We start from the raw sequence: 22,854 nt of genomic DNA on the forward strand, positions 1-22,854 counted from the left end.
AGAAAGATAATACAAAACCAGACTTAGAAAGTTAGCAGCAGGGCCAGTAAGTACCTAATGTACTATTAGAGTCCTAAATTTAAAAAACCTCAGTGCTGCCATAAGAAGTATTTAACACTTCTTGAACAACAACAAAAAAAAAAGACAAAAATGGTGTCACACTGCCACACTGCTGATTAAATGTACATGCATAATGCCAACATTTACTCCTGCTGTAGGTGTTGCAAGATTTTTTAGGATCAGGTAATTTTTTTGGTCCAGCACCAGCAGGCAGAGTTGTCTCCTTCTTACACAGACAACCACAGGAGGTAGTCATGGGCTATCACTGACACATAATGGCTTCTACATAAGAAATCAAACAGTTTCAGATTTTCCAGCTCCAAGAAGAGATGCCTGGGGTCCACATGGGGAAAAACCTGAGAAGCACAGTAGGGAAAAGTTCAGTAAGCCAAACAACTCGCCATTTTGCAAAGCATAAAGACATAAAGATACTTAACAAAATCATCACCCACAGGTTTAAGACAGACAAAATCACAGATGGGTAATTAAGTACAGATCTGAGGGTGAGAATCAGACAAAACCATGTGTGGTTGTCAAGTGAAATGGCCTGGCTACAACTTCTACCTCAGAAACTTCTGAACGTAACAAGAGACAAAATCCATCAGGTTTAACTACTTTATCTAACCCATCATTGCTATTCACATCTTCAGGTATCCAAGTCTTAATATATATTTAGAAAAATAAATCCATGAATTATTAAATTCATAGATCTCCAGGTATCCAAGTCTTAACGTATATTTTAAAAATAAATCCATATATTATTAAATTCACAGATTAACAAGTTTACCTTTATCTGACTGAACTGTTCTCAGAAGTCGAATGTAGAATTTACTGTTAGATCCACGAGAGGCAGAAATTTTGCTCTCTTAAGGACACATGCTTAAACATCAATATTTCTGGATCTCAGTCACTCACAAAGTATACCCTGTACACTACAGGGAAATGAGAGGTAGGAAAGTCTCTCACCCTGCTGAGGTAAAGCAGACCTACTTCTAAACAAACTCTTTAACCAATTCAGAAGTGCAAAAAAACAAGCCAGTATTTTTTGGACCCATTTTAGTAATTTGACCCACATTCCTATAAATATAAAAAGTAACTTTTATTACAAAGAATAAATTCTCTTTATAAATACAATCATTACTGTGCACACAATCCCCTTCAATACATACATCATGGTGTTTAAAATCAGCGGCATTTATATAAAATACTGTGTTAGCTTTTAATTGAATCATTTTACACCCACATACACTATTTTGCAGCACTAAAAAGGTATGAATAGTTTGGGTTTTTTTCAAAGGACAGAGCGGTATTTACAAGCAAACATGATCCAAACAGCACACGCAGATTCAGGGTACGTAAACACTCGTACACGGACTGCAAGCCGCACTTGGTCTCCCCTACAACAGATTATTTCTTCACAAAAAGGAGACCTAGATGACAAAAAGAAACACAGGAGTAACAGGCAATCCTAAGATATTGTCAAAACTTTTAATTACATAGTGCAATTTTTTAAAAGTGTGACTAGCATTTAAGTAACAATGAATATCATGAGTCTGTCATTGCAAATAATAATATCATTCTATAGTGCAAGGGCTGCTACCTTGGAGGAAACTGACACAACCTCTGATCATTTTTAACAAGTGCGGAGAAATTAAAGTAACTCCTTGTTCTTCAATTTAATACACAGGAAGTCTATCACCACTGAATCACCAATGTAACCTAAAAGCTCTGTACCCCATGATCCATTACACACACCACACAACTCTTCCTCCAGTTCTAACCTAAGGAAATTCATTTTCTTTAACATTCATTATTAAAAAAATGAGTTGCAATTAGCAATTAAGGATTACAATTTAGTTTTAACGTACACCTATATCTTTACATTCAAGACTTACCGAAGACACGTGGCAAATGCTCTCCTGGCATTTCTGTGCACAAAATGGATGGGAAACCCTTTGAAGGTGTGACCATCAGGTACTGCTCTCCTTACAGCATCCTGAAACTCCTCATTTCCTGCAGAAACACCTGTTGTGCGTTCGAGCTCATAGGCTGCTAATGCTGGTGACAGCAGATAGGAGAGCTGGTCATCCCAAACAGTAGAAAGGCCAAGATCCTGGGAGGCAAGTCACAGGATCATGACAACTGTGCAGAAGGTACATCAGGATATGCCTAAACTCACCTACTGTATAGATTCAAATAAATCCCAGAATCTTTATATTGGTAGCTAATGGCAGTGAACTCATGAAGCAGTGGGATTTGTGTATTGATTCACACACCAACCAGGAGAAGCAAACACCACCATGAGAAGCAAGTGACACCACAAGTATCAAACGTTTATCAAGGAATGAAGTTAAACTATTAGACTAAAACATAAGGCCAAGCAGAGCTGAAACCAGATGTTTCAGCTACAGTATCTCTGCATGAAATATAAGAAGATATGTATAAATACACAGAAAAAATATGGAAAAGATTAACTAATATTCACCTGACATTTTTTCAAATGTCTCATGGAAAACTCCTTTGGAAAAAATGATGCACAACAGCTTCCCGAAACACAAAGGCAACCTTCTTTCTATCATCCACCTTCCCACCACATACCTGCACCTTCCACCCAGCATCCCAAATGCAAGGAAGTAGAAAAATCTACCATGTATGTATTCAACACTGCATGAGATTCATACTCTGAGAATTACTTTGCCACCCTAAAGGTTGAGCATCGTGTGGGGAGATAAAACAGAAACTATCAAAAACCCTCATTAAAAACAGACATAAGCTAACAGGGACTTAAAATATCATTGCCTTCATGTCCAGCACAGGGAGTATCATTTCTGGCACATTATGCCTTGAAAAACCCTGGTAAAGGACAAAAGTAACTTCCAAAGATATCCCTGATTTTGTAAAGAAGTCAGAGTAAGATCGTGAAAGCTGAAAGCCCGCTTTTATCTAGGAGCCAGAAACATTCATGCTGGACTAGCAAAACCAATCACTAACAACACATGAGGCTACACTGCAAATAATGGTAAGTATGATGTCTAAACCAGCTCATAATAGTCCTCCCAAAGTTTTTTTTCCATTGTTTCACTTTTCCCGTATCACATTTCTGCAAAAGCTGATGGAAAACAAATTGCAAAGACACAAGTATGTGAACTAACAAATGGCTATCCAAAACAAGTATACAATTAACACACGAACCTCTATTACCATGACAGATCACTGCCAATCTTCCTCACCTTTCTCTGTTCAGAGACCAGTATCCTCAGCTGAACTTCTATCTCGTTGCTTGTTACAGCAGCATCTATTGTAGAAGCACACAGAGGAGGAAAAGGGGGAACTGAAGATGTTGATCCAGGAGGACATACAGATTTTATTGCTTCTCCACTCATGGGCTTCCATTTGGATTCATCATGCAGGTCAAACACACACACATCCACGGCATCAGAGGGCTGACAATTCCCAAAGAACTTCTGATGGTTGAAGATACAACCTATTGTGCGATACGGATACAGTGGCTTGGGTTGTTCAGCTAGGGGAGGGTCATCAGGGTTGATAGGTCTGTGGAGGTACCTAGTCAAAAAGATTCCATTTCTTATTAATACAACTTATTTCAAGGCAAGGTAAAAATATCTAGATGGGACAGATATAGCCAGTTTTCCTTTAAAAAATACAAGCCAAGTTTGTCATCAGTTTTTCCCCCCCAAAATGGCATTCATTTGTTTACAGGAATGAATTTGTACATGCTTTGGAGGCATAATATACAATCAAATAATACATCATTTTTAGTCTTTAAATATAGAAAAATAAGCTGCTTAATCAAGCAGTTAATTTTTGCAACTATAAGAACATGCCCACACAGTTTCCCTGCTATTCATCACATTTGGAGAAATACACCTGCAAATGCTAATCACAGGATCCACACAAACTATGGCAAAACAGAATTGCTTGTTTTAAACACTGGAAACAGCATGTTCCAGAAGCTTTAGTACACCAAACAGCTACACGTGCCCTGCTCAAATGACTCAAACAAAGAGAAAATCTCAGAGAACTTAGAGAGATTTCTGCAGGGGGAAAAAAGTAATGCAACACTGATTTCACTGATGAAATCAAGCAAAAAATATGAGTTCCTAAACAATCATGTCAGATCTCATCTCCTTTGCAAATGATGGCAACCAGCTGCCATAAGACACAAAACAGTTACCATACAGTATTAAAGACACTGATATATTACAAACTGATGAAATACCTCCCATCACGCTGAGTCAGTTATTTTCCAAGCAAAAGCAGTAGACAGAAAAGAGATTCAAAGACAAACATCACCTAAATTATACGACTGGGTATGAAGATTAAAGAAAAAAAAAAACACAACAGCAAAAATATTCTACACAAACCTCAATGTATACTGTTCTGTTTTCTTATATTCTTTTTACTCACCTATGTCCTGTTAAGCTCTCCCAAAAAGTAATTGTTTCATCAGATCCACAAGTCATTACCCAAGTATGGGGGACTCCTTTTGCTTTTGTTCCAACACACACAAAGGCTTCCAATCCAAACCCAAGAAGAAGACTGCACAGAAGGTTAGCATGGTCTTCACAGTCACCCTAGACAGTAAATATTAATAAATATTATTATTAATAATAAAACTTTAAAGAAAGAAAATACTGCTATTTCTCAAAGCACCATTTAACAAGTCAGTTACTCTCCTATTTATCTAAAGCATGTATCAAGAGTCAGGATTTCACCATTTATACTAGACAAGTTTTAGTTTTCTGTAATAGAATAAATGAGTTAAAAATGCATGTTCTAATAGTAGACTGTTGATATAGTTTGTTCAAGTATAGTGTATGATTAACACTGGGAAACATTTCTTATGATTATACAGATACTTCCAAGTAACTCAAAGCCAGAATCTATTGACCAGCAACAACAAAAGCAATGTTCTAATTAAATGCAAATATATATATAAGGCAAACATCTGAGGCAAGACTAGAAATTACGCAGTATTTTCACACAATCAAAAAAAATTTTCACTTAATAAAATGTAATTCTACTGGTATTTCACTTACTTGAATGTGCTGTCAAAGGTCAGAAATTGGAAAAAGATAAAACAAGGTCCCCCATAGATCTAACTGTAAAACAGCTGGGACTCAAGTGCAGCTGTTTTTTCCTTTAGTCAGAAAAACATTTATCTCATGAACACATTACTACCACTGATAATTCACAGAAAAAAATTTCCAAATGCAATCTCTAACACCCTTTGTCTCTTGAGTTCTTTACAAATGTTAGCTGTAAAGTAAGAACAAAAATTGCTTAAACAATGAAGGCTTCATAACACAAAGTACAGCATTCAGAAGCAGAACAGTAAGGCTCTTCAGTCAAATAACTATTCAGAATGTTGAAAATGTAAAATTCAGTGTTCTTGGGAGGTATTGAGACAACACAATCTTGCCCTACCACAGCATAAAAGGGAAATATGCAGAAAAGTAGGTTTAAAGAAGCTGGTAGTGAACCTGTGTTATTTTAATAACACTGTACCACTTTCCACAAGAAAAATGATGATCCAGCTGGTGTCTCAGGAGTTAAATTCAGTTATTTTCCATACAGCTTTCCACTTCTGCCTTGAAGAAACACCTTTCTCTGTGTCTCCAAACACAGCAGTCCTCAAAGGCCCTACTGTCATGTCCATCTGAAACCCGGTGGGGAGCCCGAGCTGCCTTTATTTGGCACCTATGCATTATCTGATATTCAGAGAAAACAACCTGTGTCTGTTCCATGTGGTCTTGGAGGCAGGTCTAAAATCTGGGATACAGGTCCTGCTGCCCAGAACACATGTTTTAAATACAAACACACCAATGATGCTATTTTTGAAGGCAGAAGTATCTCTGAAAAGCACTGACCACTCCAAAGAGGTATCAGAAGTGATCACTGTTACTTCTGCTCAGTAAAACAGAAGAGCTATAAACCAGAACCAGTTACAATTTGTTTTGCTTATTAGTCATGATATAAACGACAGACCACCAAGAACTAGGCTGAAATGTCTAGTGAAAATTCCTATCTTGCAAAAATGGAACATGGAAACTGTCAGTACATTTCAGCCCATTTATTAAAAAAAAACCAAAACAATACAAGAACAAAAAAGAAATCAAAACCAAAAAAATCCCCCACCCAAAACAGCAAAAGAGACCAGAGACTAAAGAGACTTTTCCTGCTCTTCCTGGCTCAGTCCAGAATTTTAACTAGTGTCCTGCACAGTAGGAGGGATTCACTGCATGATAACATGTGTTCTTAGAAACGCAAGGCAAGAAAAGCCAATTCAGTGTCAAAGAGATGCACTGACAAACGGACCCCGACTACAGCAGTAAAGGAAGACTGCTCCAAAGCCTACTTGTCTACTATTTAGCACCTGCTTCTCTTTAAAAACACCTCAAACACGACTGTAAGGGAACCTTCCGAATCCGATTTTATTTGCAGCCTGTTTTTAACTCCCGACTCGGCTCAGGACAGGACACGTACCCGAGGGGCAGCGCCCCAGGAGGGGCAGCGCCACGCACCTTGTTCCTGCAGAGGAAGGCGAGGAGGGTGCACCACTGCTCCTGCTTGCCGCCGCCGCCGCCGATGACGGGCGCCCTCTCGTGGCCGAGCACGCTGACGAAGCGCGCCGCCTGCCGCGGCGTGTCCAGCAGCCGCCCCGCCCGCAGCGGCCGCACGTAGGAACACACCGGCCGGTTCACCCCGTTCTCGTCCTGAACGTGGCAAACAGGATTATTTGCCAGCCGCTCGAGTGTTAGCAAAACGTTCATCTATCTTAGCTTAGACTTTTTTTTTTTCCTCTGGGATGTATCCTCACTGGAATAAGTATCGCTCAAAAACAGTAAGAGACGAAAATAGCCCCAGAGTTAGGACACAAGACCGATAAGACAACAGATTCCATTCTAGCTCTGGCACTCACAGGGCATTCCGGACTAAATGTTTGAACACCAGGAACAGCACAGGCTGCAATTAATTTTCTCAAATGGGTGAGGAACTGTTCATGCTCTACCCAGTATCAATTTCCATCATCACGTATAAAAACAAGCCAGAACAAATCTCATACATCAAATTCCACAACGACTCCAAAAAAACCTTCCCCTCAAAAGCATTAAACATTCAGCAACTGACTCCAGAGTTTAAAAGGTGTCTATTTGCTTCTGAATTTGAAAACTCTACCTCTTTTCATAACAGCAAGCAATAAAAATTACTCAAAAACAAAGTAACTAGATATATTAAGCAGCCAGATCTAGTAACTAGATCTAAATTAAGCAACAATCCTAAGAATTCCTAAGTTCTTGTAAAAACGCAAAGATGACTTTTTAAAAGGTCTGTTTCATTACATGCTGCAGGCAAGTTCTATGATTATCATCTATTAAAACTATTTCCAGAAGCATAGAGGTCTTCTGTTCCTCACTGGGCTAAATCAGTACTTTCATGCTCATATATTTTTAAAAGGGATCAAAGCCTTTTGAATCTCTGCAGCTTCAGGAAATTATGGCCTCATATTTTTACTGTAGGCACATATTGTCCCCGTTAAGGTTTTGTCATGCTTTTCCAGCAAACTCGGGGGAAAAAAACCCAGCATTTATTTGAGGCTAACTGGAATCCTGTTGAAAACTATTTCACAGCTCAAAAGCAATTTTAAAAAACCCCACAGGCCAGATTTATTTTTTAATATTGTATATAGACAATGCCTGTTTCTGCATTGCTCATCTGAAACTTGATGGTAACTAAATTATCACACTAATCTAATAAACCCAGAAGGTTTTACTAAGATTTCCTATGGCCAATGGGAGACTCAAGATAAGCTCTATATAGGTACGAATCTAGTAGAGGCCTAGTTCCTATCCTATTTAAATATACATTTGTTTCTCTTTATACCCTGCCCTGAAACCCTTAAGCCTTTGTATTGGTTCTATTTGGAAGGGAGTTTGTTTTCTTCACAGCAGCCCTGATAGTGCTGTGTTTTGGGTTTGTGACCCAAACAGTGCAGTGAACACACCAGTGTTTTAGCTGCTGCTGGGCAGGGCTTGTACAGTAATACGGCTGCCTCTGCTTCTCATTCTGCCACCACAGTTGTAGGTTCAGGGTGGACAAAAAGCTGGAAAGGCACACAGCCAGGACAGCTGACCTGATCTGACCAAAGAGATATTCTATGCCATATAGGGTCGTGCTCAGCAATAAAAACAGCGGAGGTGGGGAACAGACTTCTCCTAAACTTGCTCCTGCTTGGAGACTATTGGGGTATTTGTATGCTCTGAGAAAGGGTGAGTGACTGTCCTTGCATCACTTCCTTTCCCTTCCCTTCCCTTCCCTTCCCTTCCCTTCCCTTCCCTTCCCTTCCCTTCCCTTCCCTTCCCTTCCCTTCCCTTCCCTTCCCTTCCCTTCCCTTCCCTTCCCTTCCCTTCCCTTCCCTTCCCTTCCCTTCCCTTCCCTTCCCTTCCCTTCCCTTCCCTTCCCTTCCCTTCCCTTCCCTTCCCTTCCCTTCCCTTCCCTTCCCCTTTTCCTTCCTTTTCCCCTTTCCTTTCCTTCCCTTTCCCCTTTCCTTTCTCCTTCCCTTCTCCCTTTCCTTTCTCCTTCCCTTCCCTTCCCTTCCCTTTCTTCCTTTATTAAACCACCTAAATCTCAACCCATGAACTTTTCCTTGCTTTTGCCCTTCTCATTCTTGCCCCCATCCCACTGATGTGAAGTGAGAGAGTGACGGGGTGGGGGCTCAGCTGCTGGCTGAGATTTGGAAGCTCCCATCACTCCTGCACACTCAGGCCACAGCCAGAAGGGAAGCTGTTGCCTCACAGAAGAGGAGGCACAGATCACTTCAGGACACTGCTTTGAGATAGGAAGTTACTGTGGTAGGAAAATTGATACTCTGCAGGGTAAATTCATAGCATGAAAAATGCAAGGATCATACCATTCCTTTTACTGAGGAGCAACTGATACAGTAATTGATCAGACTCCAGTAATTATGACTGTAGTTATTGTGTTACATAAACCAGAGACACTGCATTGCAGACATCACAGAGTTCAAATATCTTGAGGATCTGTTCTAATCGATCTAGAAAGTCCATTTTTTGTAAGTATTTTGTCTGGTACAAAACTTATCTGAAACAGTTTGTACAGATCACCTAAGTCTCTGCCATTTGTGAGTATTCAAGGACAAGACTAAGCAGGCTTTTTCACTTGGTACATCAGAGGTAGTCAGAGCAACCCTCCTGTCTGCATTGCTCTATTAAGCTTCAATAGACAAACAGAAGTTCAGTCCTTACAAATTTAATTTTTTGCATGACACACCACATTTAGCCCTGACCTGAACATAAGCAAATCATAAATCTATACAGATTCCACACAGACATAAAGTTCAAAACAAAATAAAAAAGGTAACTTAAAAAAAGGATTGGTCTCTTTGTGAAATTTACATACCTGTGCAAAGATCTTTACCAGCCTTGCGTTGTGGGTGGGCCTGATCTGCAGGTATTCCCTCCACCACTGCTTGGCATACACAAGAAATAAACGTTCTTTTTCTGCTGTTTTCTGACGCTCCAAAGTGAACTGTAGGTAGGAAAAACAAAACCAATCCTACACATGCTAATTCCAAACAGGAGAAAAAAAAGCCATAATCAGTAAGTACATGAACATCACATCCTTGCATATGTAAAATAAAGTTTAACATTTTAAGTGTGTCGTGCAAATCCATAGTATCTTTAAATGGAAATCCAATTAAGAAAAACTTCAAGTTGTATTTCTTGTTTGTAGATTCACATATTAGCTTGACTGAAGTACTGTTCATTTTAAGTAATGCATTTCTGCACAGAAGGATTGCTCGGATTTTAACGTGCAGGAGAATATCTGCATGCACCTTCAGGCCAACATTTACTGGCTTTCCAAGCAGAATAGCTAACTTGAAATTACTGTTTCACATGGGAAAGAGCAAGAAAACATATATACTACCTGAAGAAAATTAGATATATTGCATCTTCCTTTTTTCTTCAGATGTTTTTATACAAGTAACTAGAAAAACCTATGACAGTAATATTTTGAATAACGTTCAGTATAGACAATGTAGTTTAAAAAAGGTAATTGTATTTAAATTTAATAAAAAAGAAGAAGTATTAAAAATTCAAACACCCTCCAGTCCTCAACATCTACAATTCTATACTGAGCTTCCCCAGCAACAACAAAAGAAAAAGTCAGCCCTCCCAGAAATTACTTACTTGAGTACTAGTTATTTCTGAAGAAAGTGTCTTATTAAGCTGTGGATACATTTCCAGTCTGATGTTTAAAACACCAACAGAAACCTTTGATTCTGTACCTTTGAAACAAAATAAATTTTCATCAGCTCTCTCGTATTCACTTTGCTTAGATTATTTCAGCCAGGCAGGGGAAAACCATTAAAATATGTATGTTATCCCTATATAATCACAAAAAGTAACTAAACTTCTTTAAACATAGGCAAAGTAAGAATTTTTATTTAAATTTCAAACTCAAATGAGGCTGTAAGAAAGCATAATATAATGAAAAAAAAAGCACAGGTGTCTACATCAAGATAATTATCCAAGCCCCTATTTGCAGCCAGTACTGGGACATATGAGTGAATGATATTCTGGAAATGTCTAGAACAGGCATCTAAAATCAAGTCAATCACATACTGTAAATGTGCCTATTCCTACTGATTACACAACTAGCTGAAACTTATATAGTTGGAAATAAGTGAAGTTCATCTTCCTCAGGACACAGTTCATTATGAAGGACCCTGGCTGTCATACAAAGAGATTAATCAACTTTAAAAACTCCCCAAAACAACAAACAAATGAACAACAACCCCCCCTCAGCTTAATATTATTGCCTAATGCTGGAATTTTTAAATTACATAAACAACAATAAGCATTACAAAACAGATTACAGATGGGTCCATAAGCAATACAAGCAATGGAAGCCTCACGTAACAGTTTATCTGTTCATCTGACATGGCAGCATCCTTTGATACTCTTGATGCATTTTGTACATTGACAGGATTTTGAAGAGAAGAAGAAGCACTGGATTTATTGGATTGATACTTTATTGCTTGGAAAAAAGCTAATGAGAATTCAATTTAACTTGCTCCATCTGAGAATTAAACTCAACTTATTTGCTATGCATTTCCAAGTCATTATAGAAAATTAAAATCAGAATGGCCTGGGTTGGATGGGATCTTAGAGACCACCTCATTCCAATCCCCCTGCCATGGGCAGGGACACCTTCCACAAAATCCCATTGCTCAGAGCTCCATCCAACCTGGCCTTGACCACTGCTCAGGATGAGGCATCCACAGTTCTCTGGGCAACCTGTTCCAGTGTCCCACCTCCCTCACAGGAAAGAATTTCTTCCTAATATCTAATCTAAATCTACTCTGATTCAGTTTGAATCCATCCCCCCTGGTCCTATCATTACCTGCTCTTGTAAAAAGTCTTGTAGGAAGTCATGAGAGACCTAGTCTTTAGTCACTAAATCATATCCTAAAAACTTGAGTTGGAACTCCTGAGGACTGGGGACAAGTGAGACACAAAACACACTCATGGACTAGCTGCTAAGCACCTAAACCAAGCCGTTCAGAAAACACACTTCCAGCTACTGGGATAAATGGGAGCAGAGCAGAGATACCTTTCTTCAGCAATTGTTAGTTTGCTATGAAAGGCACACAAGCTGGATCTTACTCCCCAGTGCACTGATCATACATATTCCTGAAGATGATCTACTGGATTTTTGTTTGGTTGGTTTGATTCTGATAACTTGAACAGTTATTGCAGATAATCAACAGTGGGAATTCCCAGACAGGAAGACCATTTTTACATGGGATCTGGAATACTCATTTTTAGCAGCTTGGTAACAGAAAAATCTGACCATTAAGTCTGCTAGGCATTTTCTAAGGATACTACACAGTTACTTCTGAATTGAAGAAAAAAATGAACTAGACCAAAAATACTACTTTAAGCTTGTAAGCAAGCTAAGTACCCATTATTGTAAGTCATCATAACATGCTTATTTTTTATCCATACCTACACCCAGGAGTTCCACAGCAACATTTGTTATGCCGTTCTCTGCAGCCAAGACAGACCTCCACTCCAAGAAATAGGATGCTACCAGTGTGGTCTCACCAAATGTGTCTGTTTTGATCAGAACCATATGCACTGGGTCACATATAGACAACATAGTGGTTGCATCCACCATCTTACTTCCGTCACCTGCCATTATTAAACCAAAATAAGACAGCAAGAATGTTATCATCCCAAGTTCTCCTCAGAATTTTAAAACAGTATGCAACAAAATGCAGTGTTTGTAATAAGCATAAAGAAAGATCTTGAGTCCAGAAGTGTAAGCAATGGTCCCATCTCTAAAACAATATTCATTTTAGGACAGAGCTAGACAGAGATTACAGAGAAGATAAAATGATTTTTGTAGTTGAGCACTGCTATGCAACTAGTTCAGATACACAAAAAATTAAAATGGAATTAACATTTAAGAATGGATAAAGTTGGTCAATGTCAAGTTATTTTAGAGTGAAAAAGAAGGAAAAGAAGAAGAGCAGAAAAAGATCTACAGGTGGCATAACCCCATACAGTAATCAGTTTCCTCAGGAAAACATGACAAAAAACAGGAAAGAAATCCACTAAATAATATCAAACGTATTTCACAATAACTCTTAGGTCAGAAAACATCCCAACAGCATCAGCTTTAAAGCCACACTATCCCTTACCGAGGCTATCTTTGTGTATTTCAAGTAGAAAACCATCCTGAAAATCTGGCTCACAGGCACAGGGCACAGGCTTGGAACGGAAGCGCTGGTTTCGAAAATGTAAACACAGAGTGAAGGTAGAACAGATCTGGCCAGGCAGAGGCTCTGGTTCCTGAAGATGTTCCAGAAAAGCTTTTCCACCCAAAACCTGAAGGTAAAGATACCTCCGTGTTGGGTCAATGTTAGCTGTAAAGCGTAGCAATAAAAATGAAGAGACTACAAACAGATCTTAGAAAGCTTAATTTGTTAAATATCAGCTAACTAACAGGAGACTAGCAAAAAAAAGAAACTTCTTTGAAACACGTGCATAGAAGAAAGTGATTTTTAAATATATGGAAGTTATCTTAGTGTAAAGTCAATGAAATAATAATAATAAATCATATTTAATGCAACACTGATTGCTGCTGCTGCTGCTTACTTGAGTTTACTCCCTGTGAATAAGCAGAGGAAACATCAACCTACATGCCAGTTCATACTGGATTACTAATTCAGAGCACAAAAATCATAGACTCCAAATTTCTTTCAAAACTATGATCATTAAACATTTAAATAAACAAGAAACATACTTTTTTTCAGAACTGGTGGTTCTCTTTCGACAAAATGTGTTGATGGTTTGGGAGCTGAAGTCCTGTCCGTTTCGTTCATGTCCTGGAATTACAATTAAGAGTTTTTAAGGAGTCAAGGGATGCAGCAGTGCTCTTACCACAGTCGTCTAAAAATTAAAGAATCCTCCATTTCATCTGAATGTCATTCCTTAGGTATGCTCCCTTCTAAAACTGAACAAATATTTTCAGCATATGCATTAATCTCCTCTACTCCTATCATGTCTCAAATCAGTAACGTCCTTACGAACCCCCAGAAGCAGCATCGTTTCACTTTGTCAAAACACCGCAACAGTAAGAGGAACAAGCAGAAATACTTCCCCTCTTCAAAAGGTACTTACACTTACAAATTTAAGTTCCTTCATAACATCATCAATGATCCCCCTCTGTCTTAGTGCTTTTATCAGATCTTCCGTGGACAACTGCTGATGCTCAGGTGCCAGCTCTTCTCGGATAGTCTCAGCAAGAACTTCTCGTATCCTCCCATGGACATCCATCTGAAAGATAATCAATATGTGTTGCAAACACCAGCTCTCTGTACAGGAGCAGGTACAACTTACCAATTAAGTTTGTAAGGCTAAGGGTGTTTTCCTAGGAACACAGAAATCTACACCAAAATATTGATCTTTTGAGAACTAACCAAACGAGCCACTTACAGAAGCAGCTCTCCCAGTAAAAAAATTTACAAGCATACAAAACCGAGGCATTTTCACTGCTCTTTGACAGCAACCCATCTTGAACTTCCCTCCTTACAAAAAGGTCTGCAAATCCATCAGTTACAAAATGGTAACTATTCTAATTTCTCATCTCCCTCAAAATTCAAGCTTAATAAAATACTTATTTATTCGTTAGAGGAAAAAACACGCTTTTATATAGGTAAGGCACAAAGTAGTAGATCTCCCTTGCAAGCTTCCCCTGTTCTCAAAGGGAAGTCTAAGAATGTCTGCACATCATCTGAGCTGTGAAAGAAGATGGATTTATAGAGCTGATTCTCACACTGGAAGGATGTTAAGGACACAGCCACCGGGACCCGAAATAGAATCACAGAATGATCTTGTTGGGAAACACCTTAAAGATCATCTCATTCCAAAGCCCCTGCCATGGGCAGGGACACCTTCCACTAGACCCCATCACTCCGAGCTCCACCCAGCCTGGCCTTGAACACTTCCAAGGATGGGGCATCCACAACTTCTCTGGGCAACTCGTTCCAATCCCTCAGCACCCATCACAGTGAAAAATTCTTCCTAACATCTAATATAAACCTGCTCTCTTTCAATTTGAATCCATCTCCCCTTGTCCTGTCACTACACGCTCTGGTAAAAAGTCTGTCTCCTTCTTTCCTGCAGGCTCCCTTCAGGTATTGGAAGGCTGCTATAAAGTCTCCACTGAGCCTTGTCTTCTCCAGGCTGCACAATCCCAGTTCTCTCAGAGTCTCCTCGAAGCAGAGGTGCTCCTTTCCCTCTAATCATCTCGCTGGCCTCCACTGGACTGGCTCCAAGAACCCCGTTCTCCCGTGTGACAGGCGGGAAGATTCACCGCTGCACTAACGAGCGATAGAGGAGTTACAGCCTGCTTACGTATCAGTTCAAGACCCTCGCTCAAAAAAAGAACAAGAAGACGAGAAAGCGGCGCCTGGAAACCACCTGCAGCGACCCAAGTAGTGAAAACAAAGCGGGGCGCCGGAGCGGGCGCGCGCCGCCACCGCCTCAGTGGGCGCTGCCGCCGCCCGCGGCGGGGTGACAGCCGGGGTGACACTCTGTGCCGGCACCGGGGCCGGCACAACCCCCTGAGGGCCAGGGGAAGTCTCTCCGGCGCCGGCCCGCGACGCCGGTCCCACCTTGAGCAGCTGCTGGTGGATGATCTCCTTTAGCTGCGAGGCTTTCTGCGGCGGCAGCGACATGGCGGAGCCGGCAAGGAACGAGCCCCAACCGCCGCGCAGCGAGCGCGGGCAGCGTCGCCACCGCCCCCTGGCGGCAGCACGTGGGTGCGGCGTCCGCGCCCCGCTTCCTTCCTTCCCTCCCTCCCTCCTTCTTTCCTTCCTTCCTTTCTTCACTGCCTGCTTCCCTCCTCCCTTCCCGGCCGGCATGTTCATTCCATGCGACCGCGGCGGGGACTCCGCCGCTCCCGACTTTAAAGGCTTCACTCTGCTCATGGTGAGTCACCCTCCTGCTTCCACTTTCCCCCGCCCTCGGTGGGTTTGTGGGGTCGCTCTCCCCGGTCCCTGTGCGGGGGACTCCGCTAGGCTCCTGTGGGACAGGACACGGGGGGCTCTGGTACCCGTACCCTGCCCGAGGGTCGTGCCTGGGTACCTGGCCGAGAAGGCTAAGGGCAGCCGATGTGTGTGGAATCTGTGGGGTGTTCTGCCGAGGAAAAGAGGGTTTGGAGGGCTCCGTCTGCAGCAGAGCTTAGCCCAGTCTTCTCCGTTTCTGTCAACTTCTCTCTCCTCAGAACCCCGGGTTTGCCCCTGACAAGACGATCCGTGCCAAGCTGCAACAGCTATATTTTATTTTCGAGCAATAGCTATATGCTATTTCAGAGCTATAGCTATATGTTATTGCTCTAAAAATTAATGCGCCCTATGTGCTTTTACTGGATTTGCAGCACCCGTGGTTTGCCACTGCAATAACAGTTTGGGATTTTTTTCATTTAGATGCGATGTATAAATGTTTTCAGTGTTAAAAGAAAAAATAAATCATTCTGCTACCTTTAAATCTCGGATTAGGGTTGTTTTAGGAAGTGTTTTTATCGCCTTCACACACGGTGTGACATCAGTGTCAGGTCATGTGCCCGAGGTGACGATGCCACTGTGGGACGAGAGCTCCAGCGCCGGCTACGGAGGGGCAAGCCCCGCATTGCTCGCCTTGCTGGGTTAGCTGCAGGGAATCCCATCGCTTCCCAGGCAGGGCTGCACAGCCGGCGATGACTGTGCAGGATCCCATCGCTTCCCAGGCAGGGCTGCACAGCCGGCGATGACTGTGCAGGCTGCACGGGAAGTCATTCCCGGTCAGCTGACAAGCAGCAGGAAGCACATCACTGCCGAGCTCCTGGCGTGGGAGCTGGCTGCCAACCGGGGCGTGGGGACGCTCAGTGCTGCCGCGGCCACCTTCGCTTTCTGTCAGCCTCAAAACCCGTGTCTTGCCGCAGTGGGCAGCAACAGCAATTCTTAGATTTGATTATGAATTAGAGGAAAGCAACGAAACGTTTTACTGTTGTCCTCCTGTAATAGTTTCTTTGGAAGGACACAGACTCCTTGATTTTCTCTTTCCGTGCCGTCACATTAGGTCAGTATAAGTCAGTGTCTGCCCCGATTGATGATAACCCACAGCAATTCCTCTGAAATTAATTTAAGGGCACCCTTATCATTTTCATCCTTAAAAAAAATTAAAACCAACCTGCTCTTGTCTATGGGTCAGCCTGAGATTTAGAGGTTTAATATGTAATACCAGCGCTGCCTTTGGGCAAACTCATGTGAGGTTTGCCAGTATCACGTCAGTTACTTGAGTGGCTTTTACCTGCTTTCAATCCAAAAATGTGGCGAAAGAGATACGTTTCCAAGCTGTTCTTTCAGTTTACAGTGAGACAGGATTATTCACAGAAGTGGCCAGGATGTTTTTTGTCAGACAGGGACCAAATCCTATATTTCTCAATTCTTCTGGTAGGAAATAGTCACCTTTGCCAGAGGATGAGGAGCCAGTTTTAGAAATCATGTTTGACCAGATTTGAAGGAATTTAAGCTTTCACTGTTTGAAGAGCACCTTGTGCCACCCATAAAGCAGGCTGTAATTGGGTTCACTGTGTTCCTTCAGCCAGCAGTGTCCGTGGGGAATGTTGGTCAGCTGGCAATAGACCTGGTGATTTCCACACTTGACATGACTAAAGTTGGTTACTATTACACCGACTGCCTGGTGCCAATGGTTGGAAATAACCCATATGCAACAGCAGAGGAAAACTCAACAGAGCTGAGTATAAATGCTGAAGGTGGGTATTGAATGCTGAAGGTATTTGCAGGGGGCGTAAGATGCAAGAACATCACATTTACTTTTTTTGTTGTTGTTAATTTTCCTGATGTGCTTAAATTAAAGGTCAGTAATAACAGCTGCAGAAACTACAGATAGAAGTATTTACACTTCACAGAGGAAACTGTTCCTGTTGTTATTTTGGAAAACCAATTTGATATTTGGAACCAGTAAGAAACGTTGAGTTTTAGCCATATTGCAGTGCAGGCAGAACTCTCTGTGATGTTAATCCAAAGCAATATCAAGCGTGCACATACGTAAAATAAATTACTGAAATACAGGTTGAATTTCTGATTTAAAAGGATGCTTTTCTTCCTTCCTACATACCTTTGCCTTTTTCCCTGTGTAATGTTTCTCCCACTCCCCCTCAAAAGTCTTAGTTTCTTTCCCTACATTGATCATTGTATTTAATTTTATTTTTTTTACCCTCTTAAATCACAGAAATCTCAGAATAATCTGTCAATCTTTGCAAAGATGCATACATTATCTGAATCATTACAGGAGGCAAATCTTCATATATCTTTCATATATATATATATATATATATATATATATATATATATATATATAAAATCAAAATATTTATTTGTGTATATATAAATATATAAAATATATATATTTATATATGTAAAAATCTTCATATATATTTGATTTAAAATCAGTCCTTGAATTTAGTACAACTGAAACTCGGTCTTACGAAAACACAGTGCACAGAAATATGTGTTTTTAACACAGTGGATGTTTTCAGGCTTTCCCATATGAATTGATAGCTGAAAGGTTTACTATACCTTCTGTAAATGGGGTCATTCTTGATATATTTAAACCCATATCTCTTTCTCAGTTTCTGCTTAACAAGACTTCATGATTTCTTCTTGTAGTGTACTCCTTACCTTCAAAGAAACTTGTGGTTCTGCAGATCAGGTCACCTTTTATAAAGGTATGTATGTTCATTGTTTGTTCTTACTTCACTATTTGGTTTGAATAGTTCTGCTGGCAAATATTAAGTGGTCTGGTGAAATTATTTTTCTACTTCATGCTGTAACACCTTCTGCAGTTGGTACAGTTTTACTGATTTCTGCATTCATTGAGGGTTGAGGTTTTGGTTTTGTTTTTTCAAGCCCCACAACAGCTGCCTGTGTTGGTAGATTTTAGTGTAAATATCTCCTTAGTTATTAAGAGTCAAGAAAATACAAAATGGTCTGGGTTTTGTCTTATTTTTTTCCTTTACATTTATTGTTTTTGCATGTTCTTTGTAATAGCTTTATCCTTTTTTTGTGTCATACCAATTCAATTATTTCATAGTATTCTATATTAACTGTGTTCACGTGGTAAAAATGAGGAATTTAACTGGACATTGACTGGACAGTGGCTGTAATTTAAAATAAGCAGAATGCCATGACAGAAAAAAAAAATTATGGTGCAGTATTTTAGTAGTTCAAAGTGTGGAAAAATACTGTGTGATCCTGCCATCCCATCTTGCTCTAAAGCTTTTTCCTTTGGTATTAATGGCACACAAAACAGGTGGCACTGTTGTTGTTGACATGATTTTAATAATAATTCTTAAAATTCTGTGTGTAGTTTTGCTTAAGTAAAGAACCAGGGCAGTTCTCTGCTTTCTAATAATATATCTGGGGCTGAAGACTAAGTGGATATGAAGAATAATTTATATCGCTGCTAAACATTATATATAACACCTGGCATTGTTAAAGACACATTAAAGTTTCACTTTTTTTTTTTTCTGTGTCTTTGTGTAAAGAACAAGTACAGGCCCTTCTGTGAGACTCTGCTTGCTTGGGTGAAGAGCAGTGAATGTGCCAGGGTTGTCCTCCTGTCCAGCAGCCACGCATACCAGCGTGATGATGAGCAGCTTCTGGGGTATGTTTGTGTCCTTAAAAGACCTAATTGATGTTTCTGGGTGGTTTTGAGTGACATATTTCCCTCTACTTCCATGTACTGAGTACTTTTGGCAGGGTGCCTTTGCTTGCATGTGTACATAGGTCATAAAATGCTAAGTTTACTATTAAAACATGATGTTTTACAGGATTAGTCTCGGAAGCTTCTGGGTTATCACTGTCAAAGGTACTGATCAAATGAAAAGCTGTAAGCAAATTGCACTTGGCCTGCACTTCCAGGCACCAGAGCCTCAGTTTTAACTTCTTCTGGCTGCAAGCAATGTCAAGGATTAACTGCTGACATACAGGTCACAGGTTAGATTTTTAATAGTTGCTTGCAGTATTGGTTCGTTTCTGACCTCTTCATCACCATTCTGCATTTGGAAGGGGTTTTTTGATACAGTAAGTTGTCATTCTTTTTCTTTTTTTAATAGGAAGTTATGGGAGGCAAATGCAATGTTGCAACTGCAGTATTTTTTTTTTACTAGACGTTACCCATCCGAAAACCAGGCATGTCTTGCTGATTGAGGGCATCATAATTGGTGATTTAATGAAAAACAAATAAAATCAGTATTTCTGCAGTTGTTATCCTCAGGCTCTATAAATATATAGGGCCTCAGAGGAGGTTTAGATCTATGCACATCCCAGATATAGTGGCAGATCCATACAATTGCAGGATGGCCAGCTAACATGGAATGAAATGAGAGGGACTGACGGTTATTTGATGAGGTCTGAGTCATAAGCTGTAGTGATTTAAACCCTCCAGCTCCCTTAGCACCACAGAACAACTCCCTTACAGCAGATTTAGGAAAGAGTGAGGATAGGGCATTCAGAAAATACTTTCAACTTGACTGAAGTCTGAATGTATTGGTAGTGTGACCTTATTAAAAATACTGTATCATAGTGAAGTCCAAGTTTACCCTTGCAGGTTTTGAATCAGTCACCTCCTATCTGAAGGAAGAAAAAGCACATTTTAATTGTAAATTATTTTAACAACTATAAGCAATTCCCCTATTTATGTGCTTATGTATTTGGCACTTGCCAGTTATTTGAGCCCCTGAAAGGGTACCCAAATTCTATTTATGGCAGAAAGTTGAGTAGCTTGTACAGTTTCGAGGCCACAGACTTACTTTCTAACTTTGATTTGAAGAGGGAGAGAACATCAGAGCAATTCTTCCCTGCAGGTGTGAGGTCCTCAGTGCTTGCACCTTCTGTCTGCCCCAAGTGATAACTGGGGTATTGTCCTTCCTTGGCAACCTGAACTCATCCTTGGCTTGTTCCTAGGACACCACTGCGCTACCTGCTCACACCTGATCTGGAAAAAGCAGTTGGAGGCCACGTGAAGGAGCTAAACTGGAAAGAAATGGAGAAAGTAGCAGCTTACCCTGGGATAAGCGATACAGACAAAGTTCTGCATATACCTGGAGGTGGCATCACAAAACTATTATTTACTGAGAGGTGAGCTACCTAAAGATAAGCATAGAAAGATATCAGAAGTACTTGGGTAAAGTTATCTTATAAACTTTTATGTGACAGGCAAAGAAAAGTCCTTCTTTTTATAGATCAGAACTATTCTATTCTATAGGAATAGAATTTCTTTCAGGTCAGGCCCATGATTAGGAGGAAGAGAAGTAGGGAGTCCTGGATCATAAAGTTAGAATAAGTAAAAATATAAGGGAATGGGCTAAAGGAAAAGAATAAAATCTTTACAGTTATGATCATAGTCAGTCTGGTATCTTATATTATCCAAACCACAATTGGTAAATAGTAGAATTCCTGTACCTGTGCTGCTTTAACTGAAACTGTTTCCTGAGGCAAATGGTTCCAATGTCGGTTACACAAAAACCCCAAAAACCCGCAAACAATTCTGAGCGCTATGAATGAGTGAAGATTTCAGGGCCAGCAAACAAATTACATGTGGGGGTTTTGTTAAAAGCTGTGTGCATCAGAAGTTGTGCTGAAAGCTGAGTTTCTAAATTTTAGAAACTAATACTCATTTATAGCACAAGTGTGTGGTTCTGCAAAATATGTGTTGTGTCAGGTGGAAAATTGACTTTTATTTTTTAATTATTACCTTTAACACCTGACCACACTGTTGCATTCAACAGTAGCAAAGTTACTAATGCCACACTTACCTTTATACTGACTTCAGTATGGAAACTATATACAATTGCAAAAGAAAAGACCTGTTAGGACTTGAGCTCAAAAATTTAAAAATAACCATCTTAATATCTAAATTATAAAATGAGACTATTCTGAGTGAAGCAGTGATATGCAGCCTGCAAAACTGCTGGTTTAAAATACACAGAAAGATCAGGAGTGATTTTATCAAACGATGTGTATAGGCACCTCACCAGCACAAAAAATGCAAACTAAGTATGTAAAAGGCCTGAATACTCTTGCAAGATGTAGGATTCCTGCCTTGCAAAGTAAAGAACAAATTCAAGACTAAGCAAAAGAGCACGAAGTGTGAAAATGTGATCAAGGAAATCTGGAGAGCAAAAAAATACATGTATCCATACTTTTTTCCTTTTTGGTTTTGTCTTTTCACAAGATACATGCATATTGTTGCTGCCCTTAATACATAAATATAATTGTTGTGGATCCAAAAACAAAATGTAAGTGCATGCTTATTTTTGTTGCAGCTGTTCAGAGGGAATCCAAATGGCAGTTCTTCTGAAATTTTGCTCAGAAGGAGACAACATCCCTGATGCATTTGTTCTTGTTAACTATCTTAATGAATGGCTCCAGCTAATTAAAAGTGAAGTAAGTACTGTTTGATCTAAAGTTCTTGCTTTCATATTTTATATTAGTTATTTTAATTTTTCTTCAGTCCAGGTGGCTGGACTCTTAATTTGGCTCTTGGTCATCAAGAATATGCCAAATAAAATACACATTTGTATTAAAATCTCACTGGGAGTTTCCCCACCTGAAAAAACAAATCTGAACACCAGTTCTTTTGTTTGACAGGTATGGGCAAAAATTGTGTAAAGGTTTGAGTTCTCTCTTCCAGTGCCCTTCTCTAAAGCAACCCACTGTGACACTGACACTTGGACTGCTGCCCCTTATTTTACTACCTGTGCCAGTTACATCCTTACTACTTAAAACTTAATTATTCTGGGTTTGTTGCAGAGCAACAATTCCACAGATCCTTCTTCACAGTGGAAGATCCCGAGTTCTTGGCGCTTACTGTTTGGGAATGGTCTTCCCCCTGCCCTCTTCTGATCAGCTCTGAATCTGCTGTGAGTCACGTGTGTGTGCGGTCACAGATGTCCCTTGAGGTGGTGATTCCACAGCAATTGCCAAGGAGCAGCAGCTTGCTTTGGTGTCTACATAAATGCTTTATTTAAGAGAAATTCCTTTTGTGTATGTGGGTAGCTAAAGAAATTAAGGTAATTTTCATAAACTCACCAAAGAAATATGTTTTGTACAGTTGTTTATTGAGTAACTTTGGTTGGAGGTTTTTTCTAATAAAATATTTTTTAAGAAACCTT

General features: G+C 40.1%; 2 protein-coding genes across 4 annotated transcripts; one reads left to right on the forward strand and one right to left on the reverse strand.

Annotated features, from left to right (window-relative positions):
* Positions 1 to 1,134: 1,134 nt before the first annotated feature.
* CEP76 (centrosomal protein 76) lies at positions 1,135 to 15,394 on the reverse strand. 3 transcript variants are annotated; one of them, XM_066183885.1, is made up of 12 exons: positions 15,290 to 15,394; positions 13,794 to 13,949; positions 13,417 to 13,498; positions 12,812 to 13,036; positions 12,114 to 12,299; positions 10,293 to 10,390; positions 9,502 to 9,630; positions 6,606 to 6,797; positions 4,489 to 4,655; positions 3,291 to 3,624; positions 1,956 to 2,173; positions 1,135 to 1,490 (listed from the first exon to the last, which is right to left on the reverse strand). In XM_066183885.1, the coding sequence occupies exons 1-12, from the start codon at positions 15,350 to 15,352 to the stop codon at positions 1,352 to 1,354; spliced, it is 1,989 nt and encodes a 662-aa protein (XP_066039982.1). In that variant the 5' UTR covers positions 15,353 to 15,394; the 3' UTR covers positions 1,135 to 1,351. The 3 variants fall into 3 exon arrangements, with proteins under 3 accessions (XP_066039982.1, XP_066039964.1, XP_066039972.1); XM_066183867.1 differs by having other exon boundaries at positions 13,800 to 13,949; positions 15,290 to 15,370; XM_066183875.1 differs by lacking the exon at positions 6,606 to 6,797 and having other exon boundaries at positions 15,290 to 15,370.
* A 74-nt stretch (positions 15,395 to 15,468) lies between these two features.
* On the forward strand, positions 15,469 to 22,845 carry PSMG2 (proteasome assembly chaperone 2). Its single transcript, XM_066183895.1, has 7 exons — positions 15,469 to 15,605; positions 17,259 to 17,430; positions 18,347 to 18,405; positions 19,225 to 19,343; positions 20,645 to 20,818; positions 22,006 to 22,126; positions 22,493 to 22,845. Exons 1-7 carry the CDS (start codon positions 15,537 to 15,539, stop codon positions 22,583 to 22,585), a joined length of 807 nt encoding a protein of 268 aa, XP_066039992.1. The 5' UTR covers positions 15,469 to 15,536; the 3' UTR covers positions 22,586 to 22,845.
* Positions 22,846 to 22,854: the final 9 nt, after the last annotated feature.

The sequence above is a fragment of the Chamaea fasciata genome, unplaced genomic scaffold (genome assembly GCF_029207755.1).
Source record: "Chamaea fasciata isolate MVZ Bird 193981 ecotype frontalis unplaced genomic scaffold, bChaFas1.0.hap1 SCAF_1, whole genome shotgun sequence".
NCBI classification, from domain to species: Eukaryota; Metazoa; Chordata; class Aves; order Passeriformes; family Sylviidae; genus Chamaea; species Chamaea fasciata.

Excerpts from the sequence above, each read along its gene's own strand:
- CEP76 (XM_066183885.1), bottom strand. The coding sequence starts at position 15,352 with ATGTCGCTGCCGCCGCAGAAAGCCTCGCAGCTAAAGGAGATCATCCAC. Across the intron at positions 10,391-12,113 it reads TGTGGAACTCCTGGGTGTAG|GTACAGAATCAAAGGTTTCT; the intron begins GTATGGATAAAA and ends TTTGTTTCAAAG. Across the intron at positions 4,656-6,605 it reads CCTTCCTCTGCAGGAACAAG|GGTGACTGTGAAGACCATGC; the intron begins GTGCGTGGCGCT and ends TTTACTGTCTAG.
- PSMG2 (XM_066183895.1), top strand. The coding sequence starts at position 15,537 with ATGTTCATTCCATGCGACCGCGGCGGGGACTCCGCCGCTCCCGACTTT. Across the intron at positions 15,606-17,258 it reads AAGGCTTCACTCTGCTCATG|CCAGCAGTGTCCGTGGGGAA; the intron begins GTGAGTCACCCT and ends GTGTTCCTTCAG. Across the intron at positions 17,431-18,346 it reads GCTGAGTATAAATGCTGAAG|TGTACTCCTTACCTTCAAAG; the intron begins GTGGGTATTGAA and ends TTCTTCTTGTAG.